At 39.5% G+C, this 24,059-nt stretch overlaps 1 protein-coding gene across 7 annotated transcripts in view; it reads left to right on the top strand.

The window, feature by feature from the left end:
• The window catches only part of SNX10 (sorting nexin 10), an 86,159-nt gene extending 66,157 nt beyond the window's left edge, over window positions 1–20,002 (top strand). For 5 of the 7 annotated variants that reach the window (XM_033192490.1, XM_033192487.1, XM_033192486.1 and 2 more), the window contains 5 exons: window positions 5,984–6,070; window positions 9,481–9,581; window positions 9,993–10,091; window positions 17,432–17,644; window positions 18,102–20,002. In XM_033192490.1, the coding sequence (XP_033048381.1) occupies window positions 5,984–6,070; window positions 9,481–9,581; window positions 9,993–10,091; window positions 17,432–17,644; window positions 18,102–18,183 (582 nt within the window). In that variant the 3' untranslated portion in view covers window positions 18,184–20,002. Of the gene's footprint in view, window positions 1–2,827; window positions 2,949–5,983; window positions 6,071–9,480; window positions 9,582–9,992; window positions 10,092–17,431; window positions 17,645–18,101 lie in introns of all 7 variants that reach the window. The other 2 variants (XM_033192485.1, XM_033192491.1) reach the window with 2 other exon arrangements.
• Window positions 20,003–24,059: the final 4,057 nt, after the last annotated feature.

Below are 24,059 nucleotides of genomic sequence, written 5' to 3' on the forward strand. Positions count from 1 at the left end.
GTTTTTCACAGTGTCTTTTGCAGAGCAAAGATTTTTAGCTTGGTGAAGCCTAATTGATCACTTTTTCCTTATGTGGATTGCCCTTTTGAGATCAAGTCTAAGAACTCTTCTCCTGGTCCTAGGCTGAAAGGTTTTTTTTTTTTTTTAAGACGGATTCTCACCCTGTTGCCCAGGCTGGAGTGCAGTGGCGTGATTTCGGCTCACTGCAAGCTCTGCCTCCTGGGTTCACGCCATTCTCCTGCCTCAGCCTCCCGAGTAGCTGGGACTACACGCCTGGCTAATTTTTTGTATTTTTTAGTAGAGATGGGGTATCACCGTGTTAGTCAGGATGGTTTCGATCTCCTGACCTCATGATCCGCCCGCCTCGGCCTCCCAAAGTGCTGGGATTGCAGGCGTGAACCACTGTGCCCAGCCTGATGTTTTTTTTTTTTTCTAAACGTTTTTCTAAAAGTTTTCTCTGATGTTTTATGTTTGACATTTACATCTGTGGTTTGGTTAGTGTTGATTTTTGTATGAGGTACAAGCTTTAGGTTGAGGTTCATCTCTTGGCCTATGCATGTCCAGTTGTTCCATAACCATTTCTTGAGAGGCTTTTCCTTCTCCTTTGAATTGTTTTTGCACCTTTGTCAAAAATCAGGTGGGCATATTTGTGTAGGTCTCTCTCTGGGTTTTCTGTTCTCTTTCATTGATCTACTGTGTCTGTCCCTCTCTAGGACTCCATTGTCTTGCTACTGTAGCCTTAACATTGGGAAGAAGGCTTCCTCCCACTTTACTCTTTTTCAAAAAATTCTTGGCTATTCTAAGACATTTCCCTTTCCATATAAATTTTAGAATAAGCCCATTTATGTCTTCAAAAAAATCTTGCTGATATTTTTTATAGGAATTGTGTTAAACCTACAGATCAATTTTGGGCCAATTTATCTCTTAATTATGTTGGGTCTTCCAATTTGTGAACATAATATGTCTCTGCTTTGATTCCTTTCAATAGCATCTTACGATTTTCAGCATAGAGGACCTCTGCCTTTTAAAAAAATCTTATTTGTAAATCAGTTGGTTAATTCTGAAACATTTAATATGCACTTAGTGGCCGGGCGCGGTGGCTCAAGCCTGTAATCCCAGCACTTTGGGAGGCCGAGACGGGCGGATCACGAGGTCAGGAGTTCGAGACCATCCTGGCTAACACGGTGAAACCCTGTCTCTACTAAAACATACAAAAAAAGCTAGCCGGGCGAGGTGGCTGGCGCCTGTAGTCCCAGCTACTTGGGAGGCTGAGGCAGGAGAATGGCGTAAACCCGGGAGGCGGAGCTTGCAGTGAGCTGAGATCCGGCCACTGCACTCCAGCCCGGGCGACAGAGCGAGACTCCGTCTCAAAAAAAAAAAAAAAAATATGCACTTAGTATGTGCTAGTACCGTGCTTGGTGCTAGAAATACAAAAATGAAATACAAAGCTTTAAGAAGCCAGAAGGACAGAGTTTGAGAAGAGCATGTTGTCTGAACTGGTAGTTTAGCTAATAAAAGTAGAAAAAACTTCCCCCTCCAAAACAATTACAGTGAAGTTGGAAATTGCCTAATATTTATTATTACTAAAAGAGTCACTAGATAGAACATGTTTTAGAGTACAGTCTTTGGAACAAGGCAGATGTGAGTTTGCAACTTAGCTCAGACTGGTCATTTGACTTTGGGCCAGTTGCTTACGCTTTAGAAGCCTCATTTAAAAAATCCATAGAGTAGGATGAGAATATACTGAGCTCTGAGGGTTGTTGTAAAGATTGAAGAAAACATTTGTGAAACAGTACAAAGCCTGCCACATGTCGAGTGCCCTGGTACAATACAATACAGTTATTTTTATTATTAGTTTCATCTCACATAAGGGCTAAGGAAAAAAAAAAAGACAGGGTAGAAGTGGATAATGGTCAAACCTGGGGTGTGGGGATGGGGGAAAAACAGGGAACATTGAAATCAAAGGGTGATTATTATAGGATAACACAGGAATTAGATCTTCAAAGAGTCTAGGAGTCTGTCTTTCTTTAGAAGTCTGTTTTCACATGGAGAACAGTAGGGACAGTTAGTCTAAATTTTTAATTCCACTCTGCCTGGCTTTTTCCTACTACATATAGTCGTTAGGCCCAAGAAGTCATTAAAGTGTTTAATAAGGTTATTAAATTGACTAACTGCAGCTGCTGAAGCAATTTTCCTAGGAAATCCATATGATTCTAGGTAAGGGGCTGTGGAACTGTCCTCTGTGGCTGACAGCCTGTCAACATTCCTTTGAAGGATGGCGGGCAATGTCATGAGGGATGCGTCTAATTAAGAGATTAGAGGTGAACCTTGGCTTCCTGGGTGTGCTATTTGTAGCTGAGAGTATGGGGAAACTTCACTAATTCCTACTAATGGCAGAGTGGGGGAGGAGGAGACCCATGTGAATTATAGAATATTTTGAAATAAATGTACTTTTATTACTTTCAAGTACATATTTTAGCTCCAACTAGGCTAACAAATTGTTGCCTGGTACAAGTCTTAGGGGACTAAGTTATTGAAGCTATCAGAAGGATTTTCAATTATTTCTATGTAAAATAGGTGCTTCTGGGTTCTTTAGGGTGCTAGAAAACAGTTTGTTCTGCCAGATCTTAAACATTGCTCTTGTATCCTTATGCTGTTAATTGGCACATCCTTAGAGGAACGGGTTTGTTAAATAAAATAAACTTTAGACCAGCTGCTAAATAACTTATCATTAATTCATGGAGCCCAAGAATCCAAGTAGATGAGGTTTTAATTTTAAGTGAAGTTTGATATTCCTTTCCTGAAGGCAGTTTGTTTATTCCTGCAGGCATTTATTTATTCATTAAATGATACTAATGGAATGCATTGGATGTATCAGGCATTCAAGTCTTACAAGACAGCCTAAGCTGCCCTACAGGAGCTTAGCATCTGCTAGAGGAGGCCTACAGGTAATTACAATACAGCACAGTAGGTCGTGGTGAGTAGGGACTATGCCCAAGGCAATCCCAGAGATGTTAGGGGCTCAGAGGAGGGTCAAATAAGTCCGACTGGTGAATCCGAGAAGGGTTCCCAGAAAAAGTGGGGACCAAGTTGCATTTGAAAAATGAATTGGAGTTGGCAAAAAACAGTAGAAGAAAAGAGAAGATTAAAAAAAAAGAGAGAGAAGATTAAAAAAAAAAAAAAAAAAAAAGACAGTAGGGTGGCCTAGCAGTCCAGGCAGAGAGAACAGCTTGGTCAAAGGCTGGAAGTGTGAAGTGGCGTGTTGCTTATGGGGACCTATGCTTAGCCTTTGAAAATAAGCATAATGAAAATCATGAAAGGCTGTATTGTGCTAGTTAGGAGTTTGAACTTGAAGGTTATGGGGCAGCCTTTGAAGGATTTTCAGCAGGAAAGCAACATCATCAGATATGTGTTTTGGAGCCATTCTTGTCTTCATGTGGGGAATGCATTGGATATGGGCCCAGATATAAATTAGCAGTTCTTACATTAATGTTGAGCTAGAGGTCCTTAAACCAAGGCAGTAGCAGAGGGAATAGTTGTGAATGGTTCCAAGGAGAATGACTCTGAAGGACTTGGTCTGTGTGGATTTGGGGAATGAGTCAAACAGAGGGGTCTGGGAGAACTGGATTTCTAGCTGGCGTTGGTGGGCGATGCTCTTCACTGAGAAAGGGAGCAGGATGATGTGGGAAGGGTATGGGCACGGCGTGCTCAAGGGACTTCTAGGTGGATCAGGCTAGAGGCTAGATCCATGGGAGAGGTGCCTGGACTGGGATAGAGCTTTGGGTGGGGACCACCAGTCCATGCGAGGGGGTTGAATGTGTTTGAATGAGGTCACCCTAGAATTGCAATAGTGTGCAAAGAACAACAGCCTGGGATGGCACTCAGGCATAGAAACATTTCAGGGAGCAGAGAAGGAAGAAGTTTGCCATCCACAAGAGAATAGTGATATTTAGCACTCCAACCAAGTTAAATATTTTCAGGATTGAAAAAATATGTGGAGTCTTAGTGCTGCAATAAATTTTGAGTGTGCATTTAAAATTTTAAGAGACACACATGCATACACAGTGACAAGAGATGGAGGTGAAAAGCATAGACCAAGAGCAAAGTATCTGGATTTTTGCTTCTGTTTCCATCCCTGGGCAGAATCTGCTTTATCACACTGTGATTAGGGGATATTATGGATACTTTGGTTTAAAAATGGTTTTGTAGTCCCTCTTGTAATTTAGAATGTGCTTTTAAGAAATGATGGTTGTCTCTTAATGCACATGAAAATAAATAAATAAATAAAGAAATAGAGAAGAAGAAATATTGGCCAGGGCACAGTGGCTCATACCTATAATCCTAGCACTTTGGGAGGCTGAGGCAGGAGTGTTGCTTGAGCCTAGGAATTTGGAATCAGCCTGGGCAACATAACGAGACCCTGTCTCTACAAAAAATTAAAAAAATTAAAAAATTAGCTGGGCATAGTGGCACCCGCCTATAGTCCAGCTACTGGGGGTGAGATTGGCTAAGGTAGGAGGATCATTTTAGCCCTGGAGCTTGAGGCTGCAGTGAGCCAAGATCGTACCACTGCACTGCAGTCTGGGTGACAGAGTGAGACCCTATCTCAAAAATCAGAAAAAAGAAAAGAAATAATGGCCAAAGAGCATCACTATAGGGTTATCTTGTTCTTTTTTTTTTTTTTTTTTTTTTTGAGACGGAGTCTTGCTCTGTCGCCAGACTGGAGTACAGTGATGCAATATCGATTCACTGCAACTTCTGCATCCTGGGTTCAAGTGATTCTCCTGCCTCAGCCTCATGAGTAGCTGGGACTACAGGCACGCGCCACCACACCCAGCTAATTTTTGTAGTTTGAGTAGAGATGGGGTTTCACCATGTTGGCCAGGATGGTCTCAATCTCTTGACCTTGTGATCCACCCGCCTTGGCCTCCCAAAGTGCTGGGATTACAGGCATGAGCCACTGCACCCGGCCTATTGTTTTAAATTTTACCCCATGTTTTCTATTCTTATTATCTTTATAAAAGAACAAAATTATCTACTGTATATGACTTTTAATATCCCTAATTTCTATGTATAACACAAAGATTATGAAGATGAAATGATTTAACATAGGGGAAATGTATTTTAAAAATAGAAAAGTATTATGTAAAAGAAAATGTTCCTCTTTCTGTTAATAAGTTGTTATTGCTTATTCTCATGTGGCTGGGATGTATGCACAAAGTCAACTTCAACCCTCTTTGCTTACTTTTCCCATGACCTTTGGTATCCTTTCTTTTTCTTCTTTTGAGACAGGGTCTCGCTCTTTTGCCCAGACTGGGATGCAGGGGCACAATCAAGGCTCACTGCAGCCTTGACCTCCTGGGCTCAAGTGATCCACCCTCCTCAGCCTCCTGAGTAGCTGGGACTACAGGCGTGCACCAGCGCGCCTAAGTTTGTATTTTTTGTAGAGATGGGGTTTCGCCATGTTGCCCAGGCTGGTCTCAAACTCCTGGGCTCAAGAGATCCTTCCAAAGTGCTGGGATTATAGGTGTGAGCCGCCATGCCTGGCCTGGTGCCCTTTCTTATTTGTGTCCTAGTAAGCAGCTTACCCAGAAGGGCCCATTGTTTCAGTTTGGAGAGATGAAGAAAGTAAGAAATGATCACTTTTTAAATTCGAAAAAAACCTGGACCAATTTTTTATGATTACAAATTAAAAGTCAGTTTTACAGTATATTTTGTCTTCAGATAACCAGTAAAACTATCCAGAAGTGCTCCCACCTCAGTCTTGCATTATTTAAAAAATTCCATTATGTGGCAAAAGTGTTTTCTGGATTTGCTCGTGGTGCCTGATTCATTCACTTTACTTCTTGTTTTTTAAAGTATTACAAGTACCATATTGGTTAAAGCTCATTTCCGTTTTGTTTTAGTGCAGTCATTTGCTCAGTTCTTTCCAGTCCTACTTGCACTTCTGAAGGATCATTCTTTGTTTATGATGCCATTACAGGAATTTGTAAGTGTCTGGGTTCGAGATCCTAGGATTCAGAAGGAGGACTTCTGGCATTCTTACATTGACTATGAGATATGTATTCATGTAAGTATGAAGTCAGTAGAAATAGTAATCTTGAGGGACTTTTATGGGATACATTTTATGGGATAAAGTTGACACTTATAAAAGTTTTTCTGATTCAAAAAACTGAATTTGAATGATTACAACTAATGCTTTTATCTTACATGAACTAGTAAGATGGTTCCTAAAGTTGAAAAATTACTTATTTGAATCTCTTATTGTTCCTTTGTTAATATTAATATTTTAATGTTTATTGCCTGCACATATGAAGATGCGCATGTATCTAAAATGCATGGGTAACGAGTACTTATAGCTCATTAATGGCACTTCTTATGATCTGCTATAGCATATTTCTGAATAATATAATGCCTGATAACCTTCAAGTTTGAGAGGATATAGAGTTCTTTGGAAAAAGAGATGGGTGGTGTTTTATATATAGAATCAGAAGGTGGGAAATGGATATGTGCAATTATTGTGATTAATTTGTCTAGAATCTGAGTAATTAATGTAATGAGTAAGCAACTAGAAATGATGTGCCTTGTGTGGATCCTACTGTGTTACAATCTCTTAAACAATGTTGTGTGGTGTGTGGCCCTCTGTGACCATCTTAAATAAGGGTAAGCAAACTTTTTCTGTAAAGGTAGTAAATATCTTCGGTTTGTGGGCCATACAGTTTCTATCGAGACTACTTATTTCTGCTGTTGCAGGTGAAAAGCAGCCACAGACAGTGCATAAATGAATGAGCATAATTGTATTCCAATAAAACTTTATGTGCAAAGACAGGTCTCAGACTAGATTTGGCCCTCAGGCTATAGTTTATTGGCCCCGATTTTGAGGATAATACTTTTTGCCTCTAAATCAGATGCATATCAGATGCAAACTAAATTAGTTCAAACGGGGAGCATAGAAGCTGACCCAGATTGTATCCGTGACTTCATAGCACAAGTGAAGTAACCATTATTTAATCTTCCCATTGTAAATAGCTAACTTGGTATATTGGACACCCAAACACCCGCCATATAACTTTTCTTTTTTAAAATTCTCCTTTCTTCCCTTTTTTCTCTGAAGTTTCCCCAACTTCAAAAAATAAAAGAAAAACCCAGAATTGCTTTTTTGATTGTGTTGTAAAGCCATTCTAGGATATGCCATGGATTTTGATTCTGTTTTGGTTTTACTTATAAGCTCACACTGGAGTTGCATTCTGTGTGGAAAATTGTGACTATATAAGAATAAGCATTTGAAGTAAAATGAAATATTTTTAGTTGCCTTCTAACGTTCTCTAAAAAAAATGTGTGTCCTTATCACGCACTTCATGATGGGCATGAAATTTAATTATTCCCAGGAATGAATGAAAGTATAGATTTTTCTCTGCTCTATAAGTAGCCTGATGTAAATTCAGAAATCTCCATCTGGAGCCAGAAATGATGGGTTCCACAAATAGTATTTGATGGTGTCCTGGCACTTCTCTGAAACACTAATAAATTGACAATGGATAAGCCTTGGATTGGTGGACAGCAAAAACAAGCAAATAGATTTAGAGGAACTTAATCAGTTAGCGATCTCAGTAGCCTCTAATCTTGAAGAGACTTCCACCTGTCATACAATTAAAAGTGGATGGCAGAGCTAGGGAGTTCTGGTTGGCTTCTCTTAGTTGTGAACCCATAGAGCTTTGAGGTAGAGAAGCTGGTCTTACAACTTGTTTAAATTAACCTCAAGGAAGATGATGTCACACAACTCTGGGATCTTAACGTTTACTTGGAATTTTAAACTAGTAGACCCTAGAACTGGGTAGCCATCATAAATACTCCCTTGAACCTGCGACGCAAATGAAGGACTTATGCGTGGACCTCAGTCTGGTGTAGGTACCAGCTGGATTTTTAGTTATTGACAGCCATGGTGTTTGTGAGCAGAGAAATTAAAGGGAGTTTAAATGGACCCAGCCTGTGTCTGAGATGTCAGGAATCCCTGTAGTGGTCAGGGATTCTTTAGGGAGAGGGTACTGGGAAGATACCTGCTCAAGCCTCGTTAGGGCACTAGTTCTGGTATAACATGGTCTGCAAACCTAGTCCCCAAAGAGCACATTAGAGTGAGGCCCTGGTGTGCTCTAAGTCCACCCACAGAATGTTATTTGCCACAAACTCCTTCCAGCGGGTTTTGCTGCCATATCGTTAAAGATAATGGGATTTAGACCAGTGGCTACCTTGGAGGTGAGCCTCTTAACCTGTCTACATTCTGAAGTTTTCTGAACTTTACAAAGTGTAAGAATACCAGGAACCATGTCATATATTTCATGAGAACAGTTTAAGAGCTAATGCACATAATTACTTAGATTTCCCAAGGAAAATAATCGCTGGGCATATGAAGTGGTAGAATAATAATTTTTGAAATAGTACTCATCTTGGGGGTAAAAAAATGTTTCTCATTTAGATTAGAAAATCAGATTTTGACATACAGAGAATAGAGATACTCGTATTTTCAAAAACCAGGAGAAACAAATATTTTGCTAGGTTTTACTCAAAGGAGAATATTTACTCTCGTCTTACGTTTACCCAAAGGAGAAGCATTGTGGCTGAGCTTAGCATGGGGACGCCATCGGTGGCTTTTTCCAAGTCTGCCTTAGGGTAGCTGGAAGGAAAACAACACTTAGTAACTAATGGTAATATTAATAGATAACATTGGCCAAGTGCTTATTATCAATCCTCACAACCACCCTGTGAATTAGATATGTACTAGTTCATCCCATTTTAGCACTCAGGAAACTGAAATTTGAGTGACTTGCCCTGTAGCAGAACCAGGACTGGAAATCCGGTTGGCCTGTCCTCCATGCCAGATGCTCATCCCCCACGCACTACGGCCGTTCTCTGGCTTGGATGGACATACTGTCTCTCACATACAGTAGAGAAGGGAAGGCTGTTCTCTAGTTTAAAAGTGATTTCAGGATTCCTGGTGATTTGTGTGATCTGCAGGGTGGCCATGTCAAGGAGATGAAGATTTCTGCAATGTCTCATAAAGGGTCGTGAGGAGGTATCTCTAAGCCCCAGAGGCCTCTCCAGCTTACGTGGATGGTGGTAAAATGCAATGGATGAATCTGAGCTCCTACCTGTCATTTATATGTTAGGATTTATTTTTTCTTATTTATTCTTGAAAGCAGTGCTCATAGGTGAGTAGGAGGCTCCTTCAGGATGCAGGGAGTGGCCAGGTCATACCTCGCCCTGGGGCAGCACTGCTTATTTCCGTCATCCCGGCTGTCTTCAGGGCTGTTATGTTCCTGGGTTATGTGCAAGATTTCAGAGTACTGGCATAAATACAAATATATGTTTGGTGGTTTAAATCCTATTTAGAATGAATATTGGGATCATATTGTGAATTATAGATACAAGAAATGCATTTGTTTTTCCTCAGGTGAGACTCATTTTTCTACTTTTTCTGTACAGACTAATAGCATGTGTTTTACAATGAAAACATCCTGTGTACGAAGAAGATACAGAGAATTCGTGTGGCTGAGGCAGAGACTCCAAAGTAATGCGTTGCTGGTGTAAGTGATTTAGAGTATATTGAGGAGACTTTGTCATTATATTGAATATTTGAAATTGATGTTCATTAAGATATATGTAAGATATGAAGGATTTTTATAGGCTTTTGCCTTGATTACCATATGGAGGTTTAGTTTGTTAGCTACTGCATCTGAATTTAAAATTTATCACTTAAATTTTACCAACTTTGATAGGTATAGTCCATGGAAGGCCTCAGAAATGTTTAAAGACGGGTTTTTCTTAAGCTGACTTCTTCATACCCTTATTATATAACTATATAATATGTAATCATAATTATAGAATAATTGTGTGATAATAATCATCATACATAATTTGCCTTCACTTTGAGGGATTTCTGTAACAGAAGCACCTTGAATTAATCATCTAAAAACATTTTTTTTCTTTCTCCTAAGACAACTTCCAGAACTTCCATCTAAAAACCTGTTTTTCAACATGAACAATCGCCAGCATGTGGATCAGCGTCGCCAGGGTCTGGAAGATTTCCTCAGAAAGTGAGTGTCCAGACACTTCTGTGACCAGACAAGGAGTGTGAGCAAGTGCTTTGCAAGAGCTGCATGGTGATGTGGGGAAGAATGTTCCTGTTTCTGAAATGCGAATAATCTGCACTAGAGCAAAACCCACTGGTCCATTTCCTATATTAGAGCACCATCTTGTGGCTCACATCATGTGGTACATATTTGGGACCAAGTCTTCCAGGAAGAAAACAATGAACGAATTCAATTAGATAACAAATACATGGTCCTTTAAGCTGTCAGGCAGATCCAAATTACATGGTAGTTTAGCTGACAAAAGTAAAAATTTGCCAGGAAACAAATATGCCTACTTATCAAATGGTGCTTCTTAAAAACTGTCTTTGTTTACAATGCTTAGAATTTACAGACCACCAAAATCAGCTCAATAATGGGCTGCTAATATCCTTCTGGGTTCCTCTAATGGTTTAATGCTGATCTTTGAAGGGAATGTTTATAAAGGAGTATTTGGTGGCGTGTGAACAGTCTCAGTGAGTTATTAACTCTGGATTACTCTATGATGGTGGGCATTGCAGTTAAAGCTGCCTGAGTTCACACTACCAGTGATTTCCCCCCGCCCCTCCCCGGTCACTCTTTGGAATGCTGGAATACCCAGAATGCTAGAGGCCATATAGCACACTGATTTACACCTAGACTCCGAGGCCAGGCTACCTGGTTTCAGATCCTCACTCTGCCACTTACTAGCTGGGGGCTTGGGCAGATCATTTACCTCCTCTGCCTGTGTCTTCCCATCTGTAAAATGGGGTAATCATAGTACCTACCTCATAGGGTTGTTGAGAAGATAGACGAGTTAGTGACTGTAAAGCACTCATGACAGTGTCTGGCATGCAGTGTGTGCTGTCTTCATGTTGGCTGTTAGTATCTTAATGTACTTAGACATGAGACAGCTTTTGCTTTTCTAATTTCAAATTTTGTAGATAAGGAAATAGGCTGAGTCATATGACTGCTAGTTACTGACAGGATCCAATCTCCTGAACTGTTTCTTTTTCTAGTAGTTTCAGGATCTGAAGTCATCTCCTTTGGGGTTCACTAAATAGGATCTTAGAGCTAGCCTGAAATAATATACTGCCTCCTCCCCATTTGGCTGTCTCATAAAGGGTTTGGATATTAAGTATGCACATTAATATTAATATTTATTTCTATTAGATTGACTTAGTGCCTTTCCTTTGAAGGTGTCCTAGAGACATACAGAAAGATCCACGATTATAAATTGAGGGAGAGTGGGCAAATGAAGAGAAGCCAGAGGATTAAACATGGCAAGAGACCAGAAGAACAGATTAGCAGAGCCAAGTCCTCCAAAAACATTTCATTGTATTTTTGGGGGGTATCACAGGCATGGCAGAACAGAGACCTGGCCAAGTTTTTCCTGTCCTTTCCCCTAGAGGAGGCCTCTGATTTTAATTGTTGTCTCTATGAAGCCAAGGTGGCTGATGGCCTCTCCCTTGAGATGTGGTCCCCGCCACACAATTCTACAGAGTTGCCTGTCACTCTAGTGTGGATGTTGTTCTGGGGGAGCTGGGGCAGCTTGTCTTCTATAGGGAAGTCTTATTTCAGGTCAGAAGACAGCACATGCCTCTGAATTATATAGCTAGTTAAGTGCAGGGTATATATTTTTGACCAGGAATTACTTTGTTGTTTTAAACACAACCTTTCTATCCAAAGTTGATCTACCCAAATGAATGGCCCTGTGAGTGTCATTCAGCCATAGTGGGGTTATGCTTGTGCCAGGTTATTTTTGCATAGTGCATGGTTTGACTGTTTGCTGGTTGTATTTGATGCAGATGTCATAGTAGAAAGTGTCCTGGTTCAGGAACTCAAGGAGCTGGGTGTCTAGGTCTCCCATAATCATGGTTCCTGGGTTTTTTTTGTAGCTGCATGTGAGCCTTGGAGCAGTCACTTCATTCCTTTTAAGCCTTTGTTTGCTATAGAGTGGGGTAATACTACCCCCCCCCCCCATAGCCAACCTCACTGGGTGGTTGTGTCCTACAGATGAAAAGGACTTGAAAAAACCTCCAAAAACCATGCAGCGATCCTTCATTCAACAGAGGTTTATTAAGTGAATGCTTAGTCCTGTGTGCCGCAGACATAGGACTGCACAGAATGAACAAGTTCTTGTCCTCCTGACACTTCCATTCTAGTGGGGAGCACTGTGTACATATCCAGGGCTACGGCTAGATTCATTAACGCTGAATCTGGATTGTCATCCGATTGGGTTGTCAAATCATGGAGTTGGCAGGGGGTTCTCTTGTGATGCCATTTGTTCCACTGTGGTATGTGAACATTTGCCTACAAGTTAATATTTCACTTTAAAAATGAAAGCTGGTGCTTCTACACAGCCTAAACCTGAAGGAAGTGAGGAGTCAAATACCACAGGGCTGGCTTCAGGCCTGACCTGAGCTCTGCGGTCCCTGCTGACCCTCCCCAGCCTCCCTTCTGTGTCCTTCAGATCTGTGCTTGCCTGGGTTATGTAAGGCAGCGCCCTTGATGTCTTTGCCCCTGGTGCACTCTACCCTCACCCAACCCAGGTCCACTTTAGGAAACTGGATGTGTTGTATACCTTGGCACTGTGTCTTGGCCCCAGTCTGACATCCTCTGAACCCCCATTGGTTACCTAAATAGGGCCAGCCATCAATAGCCTGTACCTTGTTCATAGAGGAATTTTAGAAACCACAGCATTAAAACATGGAAACATGCTTGTATTGTAGGTTTTTAGCATGTATTTTTAAAGCCTGGTTTTCATGTAAGTTTTGAAGTTATGAACCAGAAGCACTAAATATGTTCAAACCTTTTGAAACCACAATGTCTTTGTATATGTGTATATATACCTATTTTTCTTTAAGGTCATTTATGAAATGATACATATTTAATAAGAAAGTACTGATCTTTGTAGAGGAATTAGAAAATTGTTTCTTTGACTAGGTGCCAAATAAGAATAATTTCTACCATTTATCGAACACTTTCTACGTGTTTGGCATTTTACATGTTTTAGTCTCAGTATTTACAAAATTCTTAGGAGTTGGATATTATCTGTTTTATAGATAAAGAAATTATAGGAAAGGTGGATGTACTATATGAATCCCAGGACCTGGCAAGTTTAAAATTAGCAGTACTCTTAAATGCTGGCGAAATTTGGTATGATTGTGAGATTTTTCAAATATACTCATTTTTTTCAGTCTTAACTATAATCTCCCTTTTTTATTCTTGCCCCTGAATAATTATAAACGTAAAGTCACTTCTAATAGTTACGAAAAGTAAGTTATAGGCTAAAAAATATAAACTCAGTAAGTCTCCAACTATGGAAAATGGAATTCCTACTAATTTTTAGGTTTGAATGGGATTTTCAATTTAGGTTTGAACAGATTTATTCATGAGTGGGAGCCGCTTTCCTTCTTTACTGAATTCATCCCATTAATACAACTACATTTACCCTACAGTTTAGACTTTAGTATCATGGTTTCGTATTTCTTCAAATATTAAGGAATATTAAAGTTTTTTTTACAAAAGGCTAGTGTTGAACTATGACAGCTGGTTTTACATACACACAATTTTTATGTCTTTGTATTCAATAGAGGGCACCACAGCACAGATCATGAATGTCTTCAATGAAGATTTGTAGGTTTTATTTTTTCTTATAGTAAGAGCTAAACAGGCTGAGCTAATTTTTTTTCCTACATCAAACTGCTAATCTTCCATGTACTATACAGATGTGTATATATATCATTGTATTGGGTTCAGTAGACCCAGGACATCCTTAGTTAGGATGAAATGATTTTGCCTAGCTATATATTGTTCTTAGCTAAACCATCATATAATACATCTAATAAAATCATGTTGAGGAAAACTGTGCTTTTCAACTGTGTCCAATTTAGGGAAAAAAACAGATTTTGCTTTGTTTAGTCTAAAATTGTTATGAGGAAAGGAATAACTTCTGATTTGCACTATAAATATCTTTTTAGAAATTATTTTAAAATCCTAGAGGCTATTTTTTATTCCTTTTATAAAGATTTGAAAATAATACACTTTTTTTTTTTTTTTGAGACGGAGTCTCGCTCTGTCGCCCAGGCTGGAGTGCAGTGGCCGGATCTCAGCTCACTGCAAGCTCCGCCTCCCGGGTTTACGCCATTCTCCTGCCTCAGCCTCCCAAGTAGCTGGGACTACAGGCGCCAGCCACCTCGCCCGGCTAGCTTTTTTTGTATGTTTTAGTAGAGACAGGGTTTCACCGTGTTACCCAGGATGGTCTCGAACTCCTGACCTCGTGATCCGCCCGTCTCGGCCTCCCAAAGTCCTGGGATTACAGGCTTGAGCCACCGCGCCCGGCCAAAATAATACACTTTTTAAATGGAAGTTTCTACAAAGACATTTTATTGACTGTTTTACAAAGTACTCTTTATATTAGGTTTGAAATTGATTTTCTGCTATTAGATTTGTTTGTGGAAAATATGGCACAAACATGACTAAGGAAAAAGTAGGATTTAATATTATGGTGGCAGTCACAGCCCTCTCTGATAGTAAGCCAAATAGTACTCAGAATAAATTAATTATGCTCAACTAACCAGATGGGAAAACACTCTCAAAGACTTTCATTTTAAATTTCAGAATGAACTGACTATAAAATAAAAAGCATATATATACATTTAAAAATTATTTTTGCTTATTTAAAACTCATACTCATGGAGTATGGTGGCATGAATTTAGCCAGAGAAACAGAGGAGATTCCAAAGACCAGAACTGTCTAGCCGACTGACGGGTCTGAACTCTAGGCCTGGGGAAGTGTTCAGATGTCCCCTCCTCAGCCACATCTTTATCCCTCTTTGGAATTGGGAGCTGGGTGAGCCTGGCTCCTTCTCTTTTCATCTGTGTGTCCTCCAGATGGCAGTATTGAGCAGAAAAAGAAAACACTGGGAAATAATGAGTCTAATGTACAGTAAAATTGGAAATTGAATTATAGCTCAAGAAAAAGGACAGTAGCCTTGAGGTCCCGATCAACCTGGACTCTGATCATTTTTGTTTGCTGTACCCATGTGTTAAGTTACTAGCAAGTTAATAACAACACGTGAGCGGTTCAAGGCTCAGTGGAATTGCTTCAGACATGAAATAAAGCTAAAATGAATTTGTGTCCAATATCGTTGGCATTAGTGCTCATTACTTTTGTGGTGTAATGCCTCAAACCATCTAAAATCAATTTTAAAGGTTACCCATTATTTTATAAAGAAAATAAAACACATTGCTAACAGAAGCAAAGCTGTGAGTACAATCCCATGAACAGTTCCTTGTACTTATGGCAGGCAGGAAACCGCTGACAGAGGCCACAGGAAACACTCTCCTCACTTCGCAGACTTCACGATCTAAGTTCATATTAATGGATTGTTGCTCTGTAACTCTTCTCTTAATCTGAAGTATTTAAAACCAGAATGGTAAACATTTGTAAATGTAGAAAATAAATCTCAAAGAGTAAAGAGGGATTTACTACTTAGCTACTTGTACTTGGTAAATTAATCATTATCATGTGACATGGTCATCTTCTGGGAGGACCCAGGGCTGAGGACACAGAGGGAAAAGGAAGGATTTAGCTGTTTTGCTTGAGGTTTTGCCTTTTAAAAAGCACCAACGTTTTACTTTTCCTTCTAATAGACCAGTAAAGCATATTTTCTCAAACTGTAAACCTGCTGAAGCAAAGGGACAGCTAGATTTTGCTTTTAATACTGTGCATTTTTAGGCATTTTTGCCTTTGTTGAGAAATCATTGTTTTATTTTGTAGAAAAGGACTTGTTATTATAATGACCTTGGATTTTCACTAAACTGATATTAATGGCCAAAAGATATTTACTTTCCTTATTACTTGTTTAAACAAGCAGAATATAAGGTAAGGTTCATTTGGTCTGAAATACATGATCTATTTTTCACAGATTGTTATACTGGAAATGTCTTATGTTGAACAAAACTCTACTTGGTTTTAGTGTTTTAGTTTTGTCCCCTATATCTGGTCTTAGTGTCTCCTCTTACATAATTATTGAACTATTATTCGTAGAGACTAAATTATCATATGTCAACGTCTTTGCTAAAAGATAAATCAGTTTTTATTTAATATGAAGGTATACTTTGATTTGATTTCATATTCTAAGATGTGCATTTCAGAGAAAACACATTCACTGATAGGAATTTGAGCATCTATAGATTTTGCTACAGAATATATATATATATATATATATATATATTTTTTTTTTTTTTGAGACGGAGTCTTGCTCTGTCGCCCGGGCTGGAGTGCAGTGGCCGGATCTCAGCTCACTGCAAGCTCCGCCTCCCGGGTTTACGCCATTCTCCTGCCTCAGCCTCCGGAGTAGCTGGGACTACAGGCGCCCGCCACCTCGCCCGGCTAATTTTTTGTATTTTTAGTAGAGACGGGGTTTCACTGTGTTAGTCAGGATGGTCTCGATCTCCTGACCTCGTGATCCGCCCGTCTCAGCCTCCCAAAGTGCTGGGATTACAGGCTTGAGCCACCGCGCCCAGCTACAGAATAGTTTTTAATCTGCCATGTAGTTCTGATGCCCTGGTTGAAATCTGTTCTGTCTTTGTAAACTTTGATCTTGAATGTGGGAAGAGCAGTATGTACTCATCACAACATTATCATATTTTAATTATATATATGGTAAAGTTGGCTGGGATCAATTTTATTTGGTTGCTTATTTTGACAACACACAGATTCAGTGCTCCTAAAGATTTTGGAGAAATTTATAGTTAACCTTAAGTATTAAAAAAAGCCATCTCTCTCATGAGCTGTTGTAAACATGCACTCAAGTATATAACTATACTTGTAAAGTTTTAAAATGTAAAATATGCTGAGAATTGTATCGACTTCTTCATATAGTTTTTAATAGTAGTTGAAAGTTTTGATGTTTCATGACAGCCTATCCCATAAAGATCACTGAGTTGACATGCTGTTGGCAGTAAATTTTTTAAAGTAGAATAAATTTCTATGACTATTTAAGCAAAATATTTCCATAATTAATCCACATGGTAATAACAGATGGGTAAATTGAAGACATGTCCTTGAAGTTATTCTTTTAACAGATGTTCTTAACTATTAGCTTCATGTTTTTACCCACCTAAATTTCCAAATAATTGAATAAAAGTTAACATATGCTTTCCTCCCCTTAATGGGCAGAGCCCATAATTGATACAAAGTTTACCACAGGAGAGAAATTACCTTCAGTGGTACATTTTCTAATGTTTTTCTTTCTTCTACCCTATCACTGACCATCCTGTTCACCAATTATTTTTCCTTTTTTTCTATTTTAATACAGAGTCCTACAGAATGCACTTTTGCTTTCAGATAGCAGCCTTCACCTCTTCTTACAGAGCCATCTGAATTCAGAAGACATTGAGGCCTGTGTTTCTGGGCAGACTAAGTATTCTGTGGAAGAAGCAATTCACAAGTTTGCCTTGATGAACAGACGTTTCCCTGAAGAAGATGAAGAAGGAAAAAAAGAAAATGATATAGATTATGATTCAGAAAGGTATTTCCTTGCATTTTGATTTGATGTATATGTATTTATGTAACACATAGTGCACATATGCATGTGTATAGATATATATATACACACTTCACTTTTTTGTTGATGTAATACTAAGATAATGAAAAAATTAATTGACTGAGATTTTATTGAGCTGTGACAGCTCATCATAGTAGTCTTCACACACACCTCCACACTGAATTAATGAATGCAGTAGAAATTCAATTATTTGCATTCTGATTATGTGACTTTCATTTAGTCAGACTTGAATTATTCGCGTTTAAATTATCTAGCTAAAAAAATATCCAACTGCACTCCAAATGGCTAATTAAAAGTCCAAATTTCCTGTCTCTCTTTGTGACTGGAGATAATTAAAGTTCTCCTCTGTTACTCAGGCTTTGAGTGTGTTGTGAAAACCAATTTCCTCTTTTTATTATTTTCCCCCTCTCTTCTTTTCCAGTTCATCCTCTGGGCTTGGACACAGTAGTGATGACAGCAGTTCACATGGATGTAAAGTAAATACAGCTCCGCAGGAATCCTGAAAAATAATTCTAATGTTACTATCTTAGGAATAGCAAATTATGTCCAGTCATAGAGAAGAAAGCTTCGTAATAATACATTCTTACCTAAAGCTCACTGTCATGATGTTAGGTATTTAAATTCTTAAAGCTGTTGGGTTGTTTATTAGTGGTATTTTTATGTTGTCTTATTTTAGGTAGGCTTCTGTGTAAAGCTAAAAATCCTGTGAATGCAATACTATCCTTTACAGGCAGACATTATTGGTAAACAAGATCTTGCCCTCAAATGAAATGACTTACATGCTTTAAAAAAACCTAGTTGGTTTTATTGAATTTAAAAAGATAGGCAACTAAGTAGCATTTAAAATCAAGATAGAGCATTCCTTCTTGTATCAGTGGGGCAGTGTTACCGTAACAGTAAACAGGGTGTATATGTTGTTAACCCCTATGAAGAGTAACCGTGTAGACCAGACTGCCTCTCTCAGACATGTGGCTGATATTTTGTGGATACCTCCTGTGCACTGGCAAAACACTATATGCTTTTGGGTGTTCGACTGAAATATTTTAAGAGTATTTAACCTTTCCAGTATTCTGTTTCACGCTTAGATGGAAATGTATCTTATGAATAGAGACATATTAAAATAATGTTTACATCTTAGAAAAAACATAGATAGTGCTAGTAATATTACTTATAATTCCACTATATAGATTCAGAAATACATTTTAATTATCCAAAATCAGCTTCAACAAATGGTTTCTGGAGACAAATCATTTTTTTTCATTATCATTGCATAATTAGAACTACAGGTTAATGATTTATTTTTTGACTAAATGTGCAATTTCTTATCACTAGATAACTTTCAGTATCAGTGGTGGTTACTTACTACTTAAATCAGAGGAAGGATTTTATAAAAATTAATAAATTTAATTTTACCAATAAATATTCCCATAATTTAGAAAAGGATGTCGACTTGCTAATTTCAGAAATAATTATTCATTTTTAAAAAACCCCTTCTTTTAAAGCATCTACTTGAAGATTGGTATAATTTTCATAAAATGTCTTTTTTTTTAGTGTCCCAAAGATATCTTAGATAAACTATTTTGAACTTCAGATTTCAGATGAGGCAACATTTTCTTGAGATAATTACCCAAGTTTCTTCCATGTTGAATGGTACAAAATATTTCTGTGAAACTAACAGGAAGATATTTTCAGATAACTAGGATAACTTGTTGCTTTGTCACCCAGCCTAATTGAAGAGTGGCAGAAGCTACTACAAAAAGCAACCTTTTCATTTTCACTAGGAGTTTAAAAGCTATTGTATCATTAAAAAGTCTTTACAATGCTTGTTTCAAAGAACCAACAGAAAAAAAAGCTAACAAAACTAAGAACTAACATTTAAAAACTTAAATTTAGAATGATTTCTTTAATTTGTCCTTTTTTTCTTTGGTCTAAAACATTATTAAATTTTTGTAAATATTTTGATTTAATGTGTCTTAGATCCTCATTATTTTAATACAGGAAAAGAAAAGATTTAGTAATTTCTTTTTTTAAAATTATACTTTATGTTCTAGGGTACATGTGCACAAAATTTAGTAATTTCTTACCATGCTAATATGTAAAGTTTATGCCATCCAGGCATTTAAGAGCAATCCTCATCCCTTCAGCAATATGTATTTGAGTTTACACTATTTCTGTTTTACAGCAGTTTTGAAAAACACATACTATGCCACCAATTGTCATATTATTTTTAGATGATGTAACATAGCCATCAAATTAATATTAATGCCTAATATTTAGTATGTAAATGTCATGAGATCATTTTTACATTAAACGTGAAAAAAATCAGCTTTGCCGGATCACTTATTTTATACAAGAGACTATATTCTGCCTTAGACCAAAACTCAGTGTTTTTTATTTATGAGGAAATTTGGTAAAAACATGCTTTAATATTAACTATAGTTGTACATATTTGAGGCTTTTAGCCTTGGTTCAGTTGTTTCAGTGTCCACACACTGGCTTCTTAAAACTGATGTCTTGCAGCTGAGATATTTAGATGAACTTCGGTTCCCAGTGGTTTTCTTGCTTTGTCTCTTATTTTTCCCTGGCATATTTTTTATAAAGCTTTCTTTAGGAAAAAGAAAATAATTACTGATGTAACTAACTTGAATAGATGTTTATTTAACACTATTTTTTAATGTGACTTAAATATAAATAATTCTAATCCTGGATTCTTTATGGTTACAATACAGCAAAACTGCATTTTCCCTGGCTAATTCTGAAAGGGTAAACTATTCACCTATAAAGCCAACTTACGTGTTTTGTTGTAGAACTAGATTTATATATAACTCAAAGGTGTCAACAGTGAACGTCAACAACCTGTTACTGAGGCTTCTTATAAAGTCTCACTTAGAAGAAAGTTATTTAATTCTTGTTAAAATTTCAAGTTTTAAAAATTACTAGGGACAAGTATTTATTCTTAAGCAGATACTATTCCTTAAGATATTAAGTATCTTGCCAGTTTTTCAAACCTAGTCCACATTTCATTGAATAATTAAATACAAACAAGTTATATGCAGTATAAAGTAAAAGAACAAAATTTCATTTATGACAATTAAGAAGTTAAACAAATTCATTTAGCCTGGCTACAATCACCGTTATATCCAACAGTAAACTAGATGCTGTTTTGAATTTGGTTTGTATTTTTTGGATGCCTTAAGGATTCATTATTATTGAGCTACTGTGGTACAAAAAAGGTTTTCAGTATTTGAGCTACAAAAGACGACCCCTTTTCATTGGAAGCCTCTTAACATTTTAAAACAAAAGTAATAAAGCTTATTCTGTTTCTAAATAGTCTTCCTCTTAATATTTAAGTTATTTAGCTGGTATCCTATGAATACAAAACAACATCTTTTCAATGAAGGAAACAATTTATTTCAGTACAATTTTGTGTTTCTGTTTGGAATATAGACCTTTTCTTAGTTTATTATATATAAACACATTTTCAAATACAAAATACTGTCGGAAATTAGTTACTGCAATTTGACATTCAAAGCATAGAATTTTCTTTGCAAATAAAGGTCATAAGAAATTAATAATTTTAAGAGTGGAGTTCAAAATTTTCAGAAGGATGTAAATAAGCAACATTCTTTAACATTTGCTATATATACAAAGGACTTTGGTTCTATTCTTTGCCATATGCATCTTACAAAAGAGTCACCATTGTCCCTCTTTAGCAGACAGAACTGCGCTTCACTCTTAACTGTCTTAACTGGAAACTTTTCTAGACCATGAGCAGTGCATTGGACACTTAATTTATTTTAGTTGCGCAAACTCTGGTAGTTAATGACCCTTTCTCTTTCTCCAAAATTCCAAAGACGTCTTTTCAAAAGATATAGAGGAAAAGAGAGAAAAAAACCCCAAAACATTAAGCTACAATTTCCTGCTGAATTTACACTCTGGTCTAAAGACACTATGCAAATGGCTTATGCTAAAGAGGAAAATACCCTTTCTCCCCCGACGAGAAGTGTAGATTCATCCAAAACCCCACACCGCTTGTCTTTGCTGCTAGAGGCACACAGCACGGGCATAACTTGTGGTTGTGTTTTTGCTAGTTTCTTACCTCTGGGCCTTCTTTATAGCTTTGCCCCCCACCCCACTGGCGATGGCGCTCCTGCGGCTGCACCCTCGGCCGCCTGTTGGCTGCGGCGCCTCCGCGGCCCGCGCGCATCCCCCGCGCTGCGTCCCACACACGCGCGCTCCCGCCACCTCCCGCCCGGGCCACTCCGCCGGCGGCGGCGACTGGCGGCAGGTAGCGAGCCAGCCGGCCTCGGTCCGGTAACCCATGGCAACCGCCCTGGTAACCCATGGCAACTGCGCGGCGGAAAGGAAAAAAAAGAACCCTGGTGGAGGGGGGCGGCGGGCGGTGAATGGGAACAACGACCGCTAAGAGACTGCTATTTACCGCGCGGGTCTGCGGCTCCCGGCCGCACCTGCTGCAGACCGGCCCGCAAGGCCCGTTCCCGCGCTACCGTGATGACTCTGGCTTCTGGGGAAAAGAGCAATAAGCAGAAAGCGCTCGTGCAGAGGGGCTCCGGGCGGTGCGCTTGGTGTGGGAGGCTGCCTTGAACGCCGATGACCCTCCGGGCCTCCGCGTGTCCCGGCTTCCAGGGCCCCGCCAGGCTGGAGAGCGCGCGTGGAGCGGGCCCTGCAGTCTGGGGACTGGGTGAGGGGCGGCCGCGCCAGGTCCGGGGCTGGACCCCAGGCTTTGTTCTGCAGACGCTCGCGCCCGGCTGGAGGAGGGGCGACACCGTGCTGCCGCGGCCCCGTGGGGCCCAGCCCCCGAGGGTCCCTGCGAGCGGACGCGGTGGCGCCGGGCAAACTCTACGTGCCCTAAATTTTGTCATCTGCACACGCATCGCACACATTAGTTAACCCCTTTCCCTTCTAGGTCCCCAAGAGCCTAACCTACCCGGCGGGCTCGCGGCTGCGTTAACCTGCCCCCTCCCGTCTGGAGAGGGAGGGGACAGTCGCGCCTGGTGGTAAGACTGGGCTACTGGAGAAGGAGTGCGTGTCTCCAGGTCCAGAAATGCGCCTGTCAGGGTGCTCTGTGTGTGTGTGGGGGGGGGGACGGTGACACAAGTTTTCCACCCGCTTTAGGCTGAGGCCCTGTAAGCGGGACTGTGTTCTAGTTCCCGGAAAAAGCGCGCGGCCTGTGACACATCAGGTGCCAGGCCGCCGGAGGACAGAAGGGGGCGCTGCCGGGCCAATGCGGAGGCTGCCGCCGCCCTCTGCAGAATGCACCCTTGGTTGGGTCTGGCGAGCTGCCCGCGTAGTGGAGTAGTGTTAGGGGTCCCAAGTAGAAAGAACCTACTCCCTACGTAGGTGTCGGTTGTACTTAAGAGCATCATTTGGTCGCTGGTGTATTCGCAGAACCCCTAACCCACAATAAGGTGGTTCAGGAAACGCAACCGGAACCGGTTCCATTCGGTATCCAGCAACTACGTGCATACAAGTCCGCAGAGGCATGTAGTGGAGTGGAGGGACCACGCTAGGAATCTGGAGGTCACACATCCAGGTCAAGTTTTAACTAGCTGTGATTCCAGGTACATTGTGATGTTATAAAAAGGAAAAGATTTAGCCTGGATGATTATGTAAGTGTGTTACAGTGTAACACACTCTCTGTAGGTGTGTTAAAGTGACAAATCCAAATAACAAAGCCATCTGGAATATCTCTCTTTTTTTTGGAGGCAAAGGCCTATGCAAATATAATATGCACACGCTTCTGAAAGGTGACTAAATCGACAGTGTTTAAGATATCCAGTATTTTTACTGGTAGACAAGGGAAGCTGGTTATGTAGAAAATCCTATTTTAATCCTTTCATAAAGATAAGAATCTTAGATCTTAGGGAAACTTGGCTTATTTTCACAAATATGCACATTCTGGGTTCCACTGCTTATAGAGGACCCGGTACTGGGAGCATGTGCTGTTAGAGGTAGAACACAGGTGCTGACCTGCCCTGGGATCCCTGCAGTACAATCCCAGCTCTCTGCATAGCAGTGCACTGGGAGCCCTGTGCTTTCGTTTAATTTTTTTTTTAAACAAAAGCAATTACAGAAAAGTGCAAATTTAACGTGTGACATTTAACATTTTGCCGTGGCAGGCAGCCTCCACTTAAATGGGGCCTTTCTGCAAAACAACAGGAGCCAAAAGGCCTTGTGTCATGGAGTAATGTAAGACACAATCTGGGCTGCAGACGCACAATGAATCGGGAAGGATTTATGTAATTAATTGACCAGTCTTAACCTGTTATCGTGATGTAAGGAATTTGGAACTCATTAATTTGGGCTCTGACAGATTTCATATTAGAGCTGGCAAATATGGATTGAGCCTCTTATTCTT

The sequence above is a fragment of the Trachypithecus francoisi genome, unplaced genomic scaffold (genome assembly GCF_009764315.1).
Source record: "Trachypithecus francoisi isolate TF-2019V2 unplaced genomic scaffold, Tfra_2.0 Lachesis_group4, whole genome shotgun sequence".
Lineage (NCBI taxonomy): Eukaryota > Metazoa > Chordata > Mammalia > Primates > Cercopithecidae > Trachypithecus > Trachypithecus francoisi.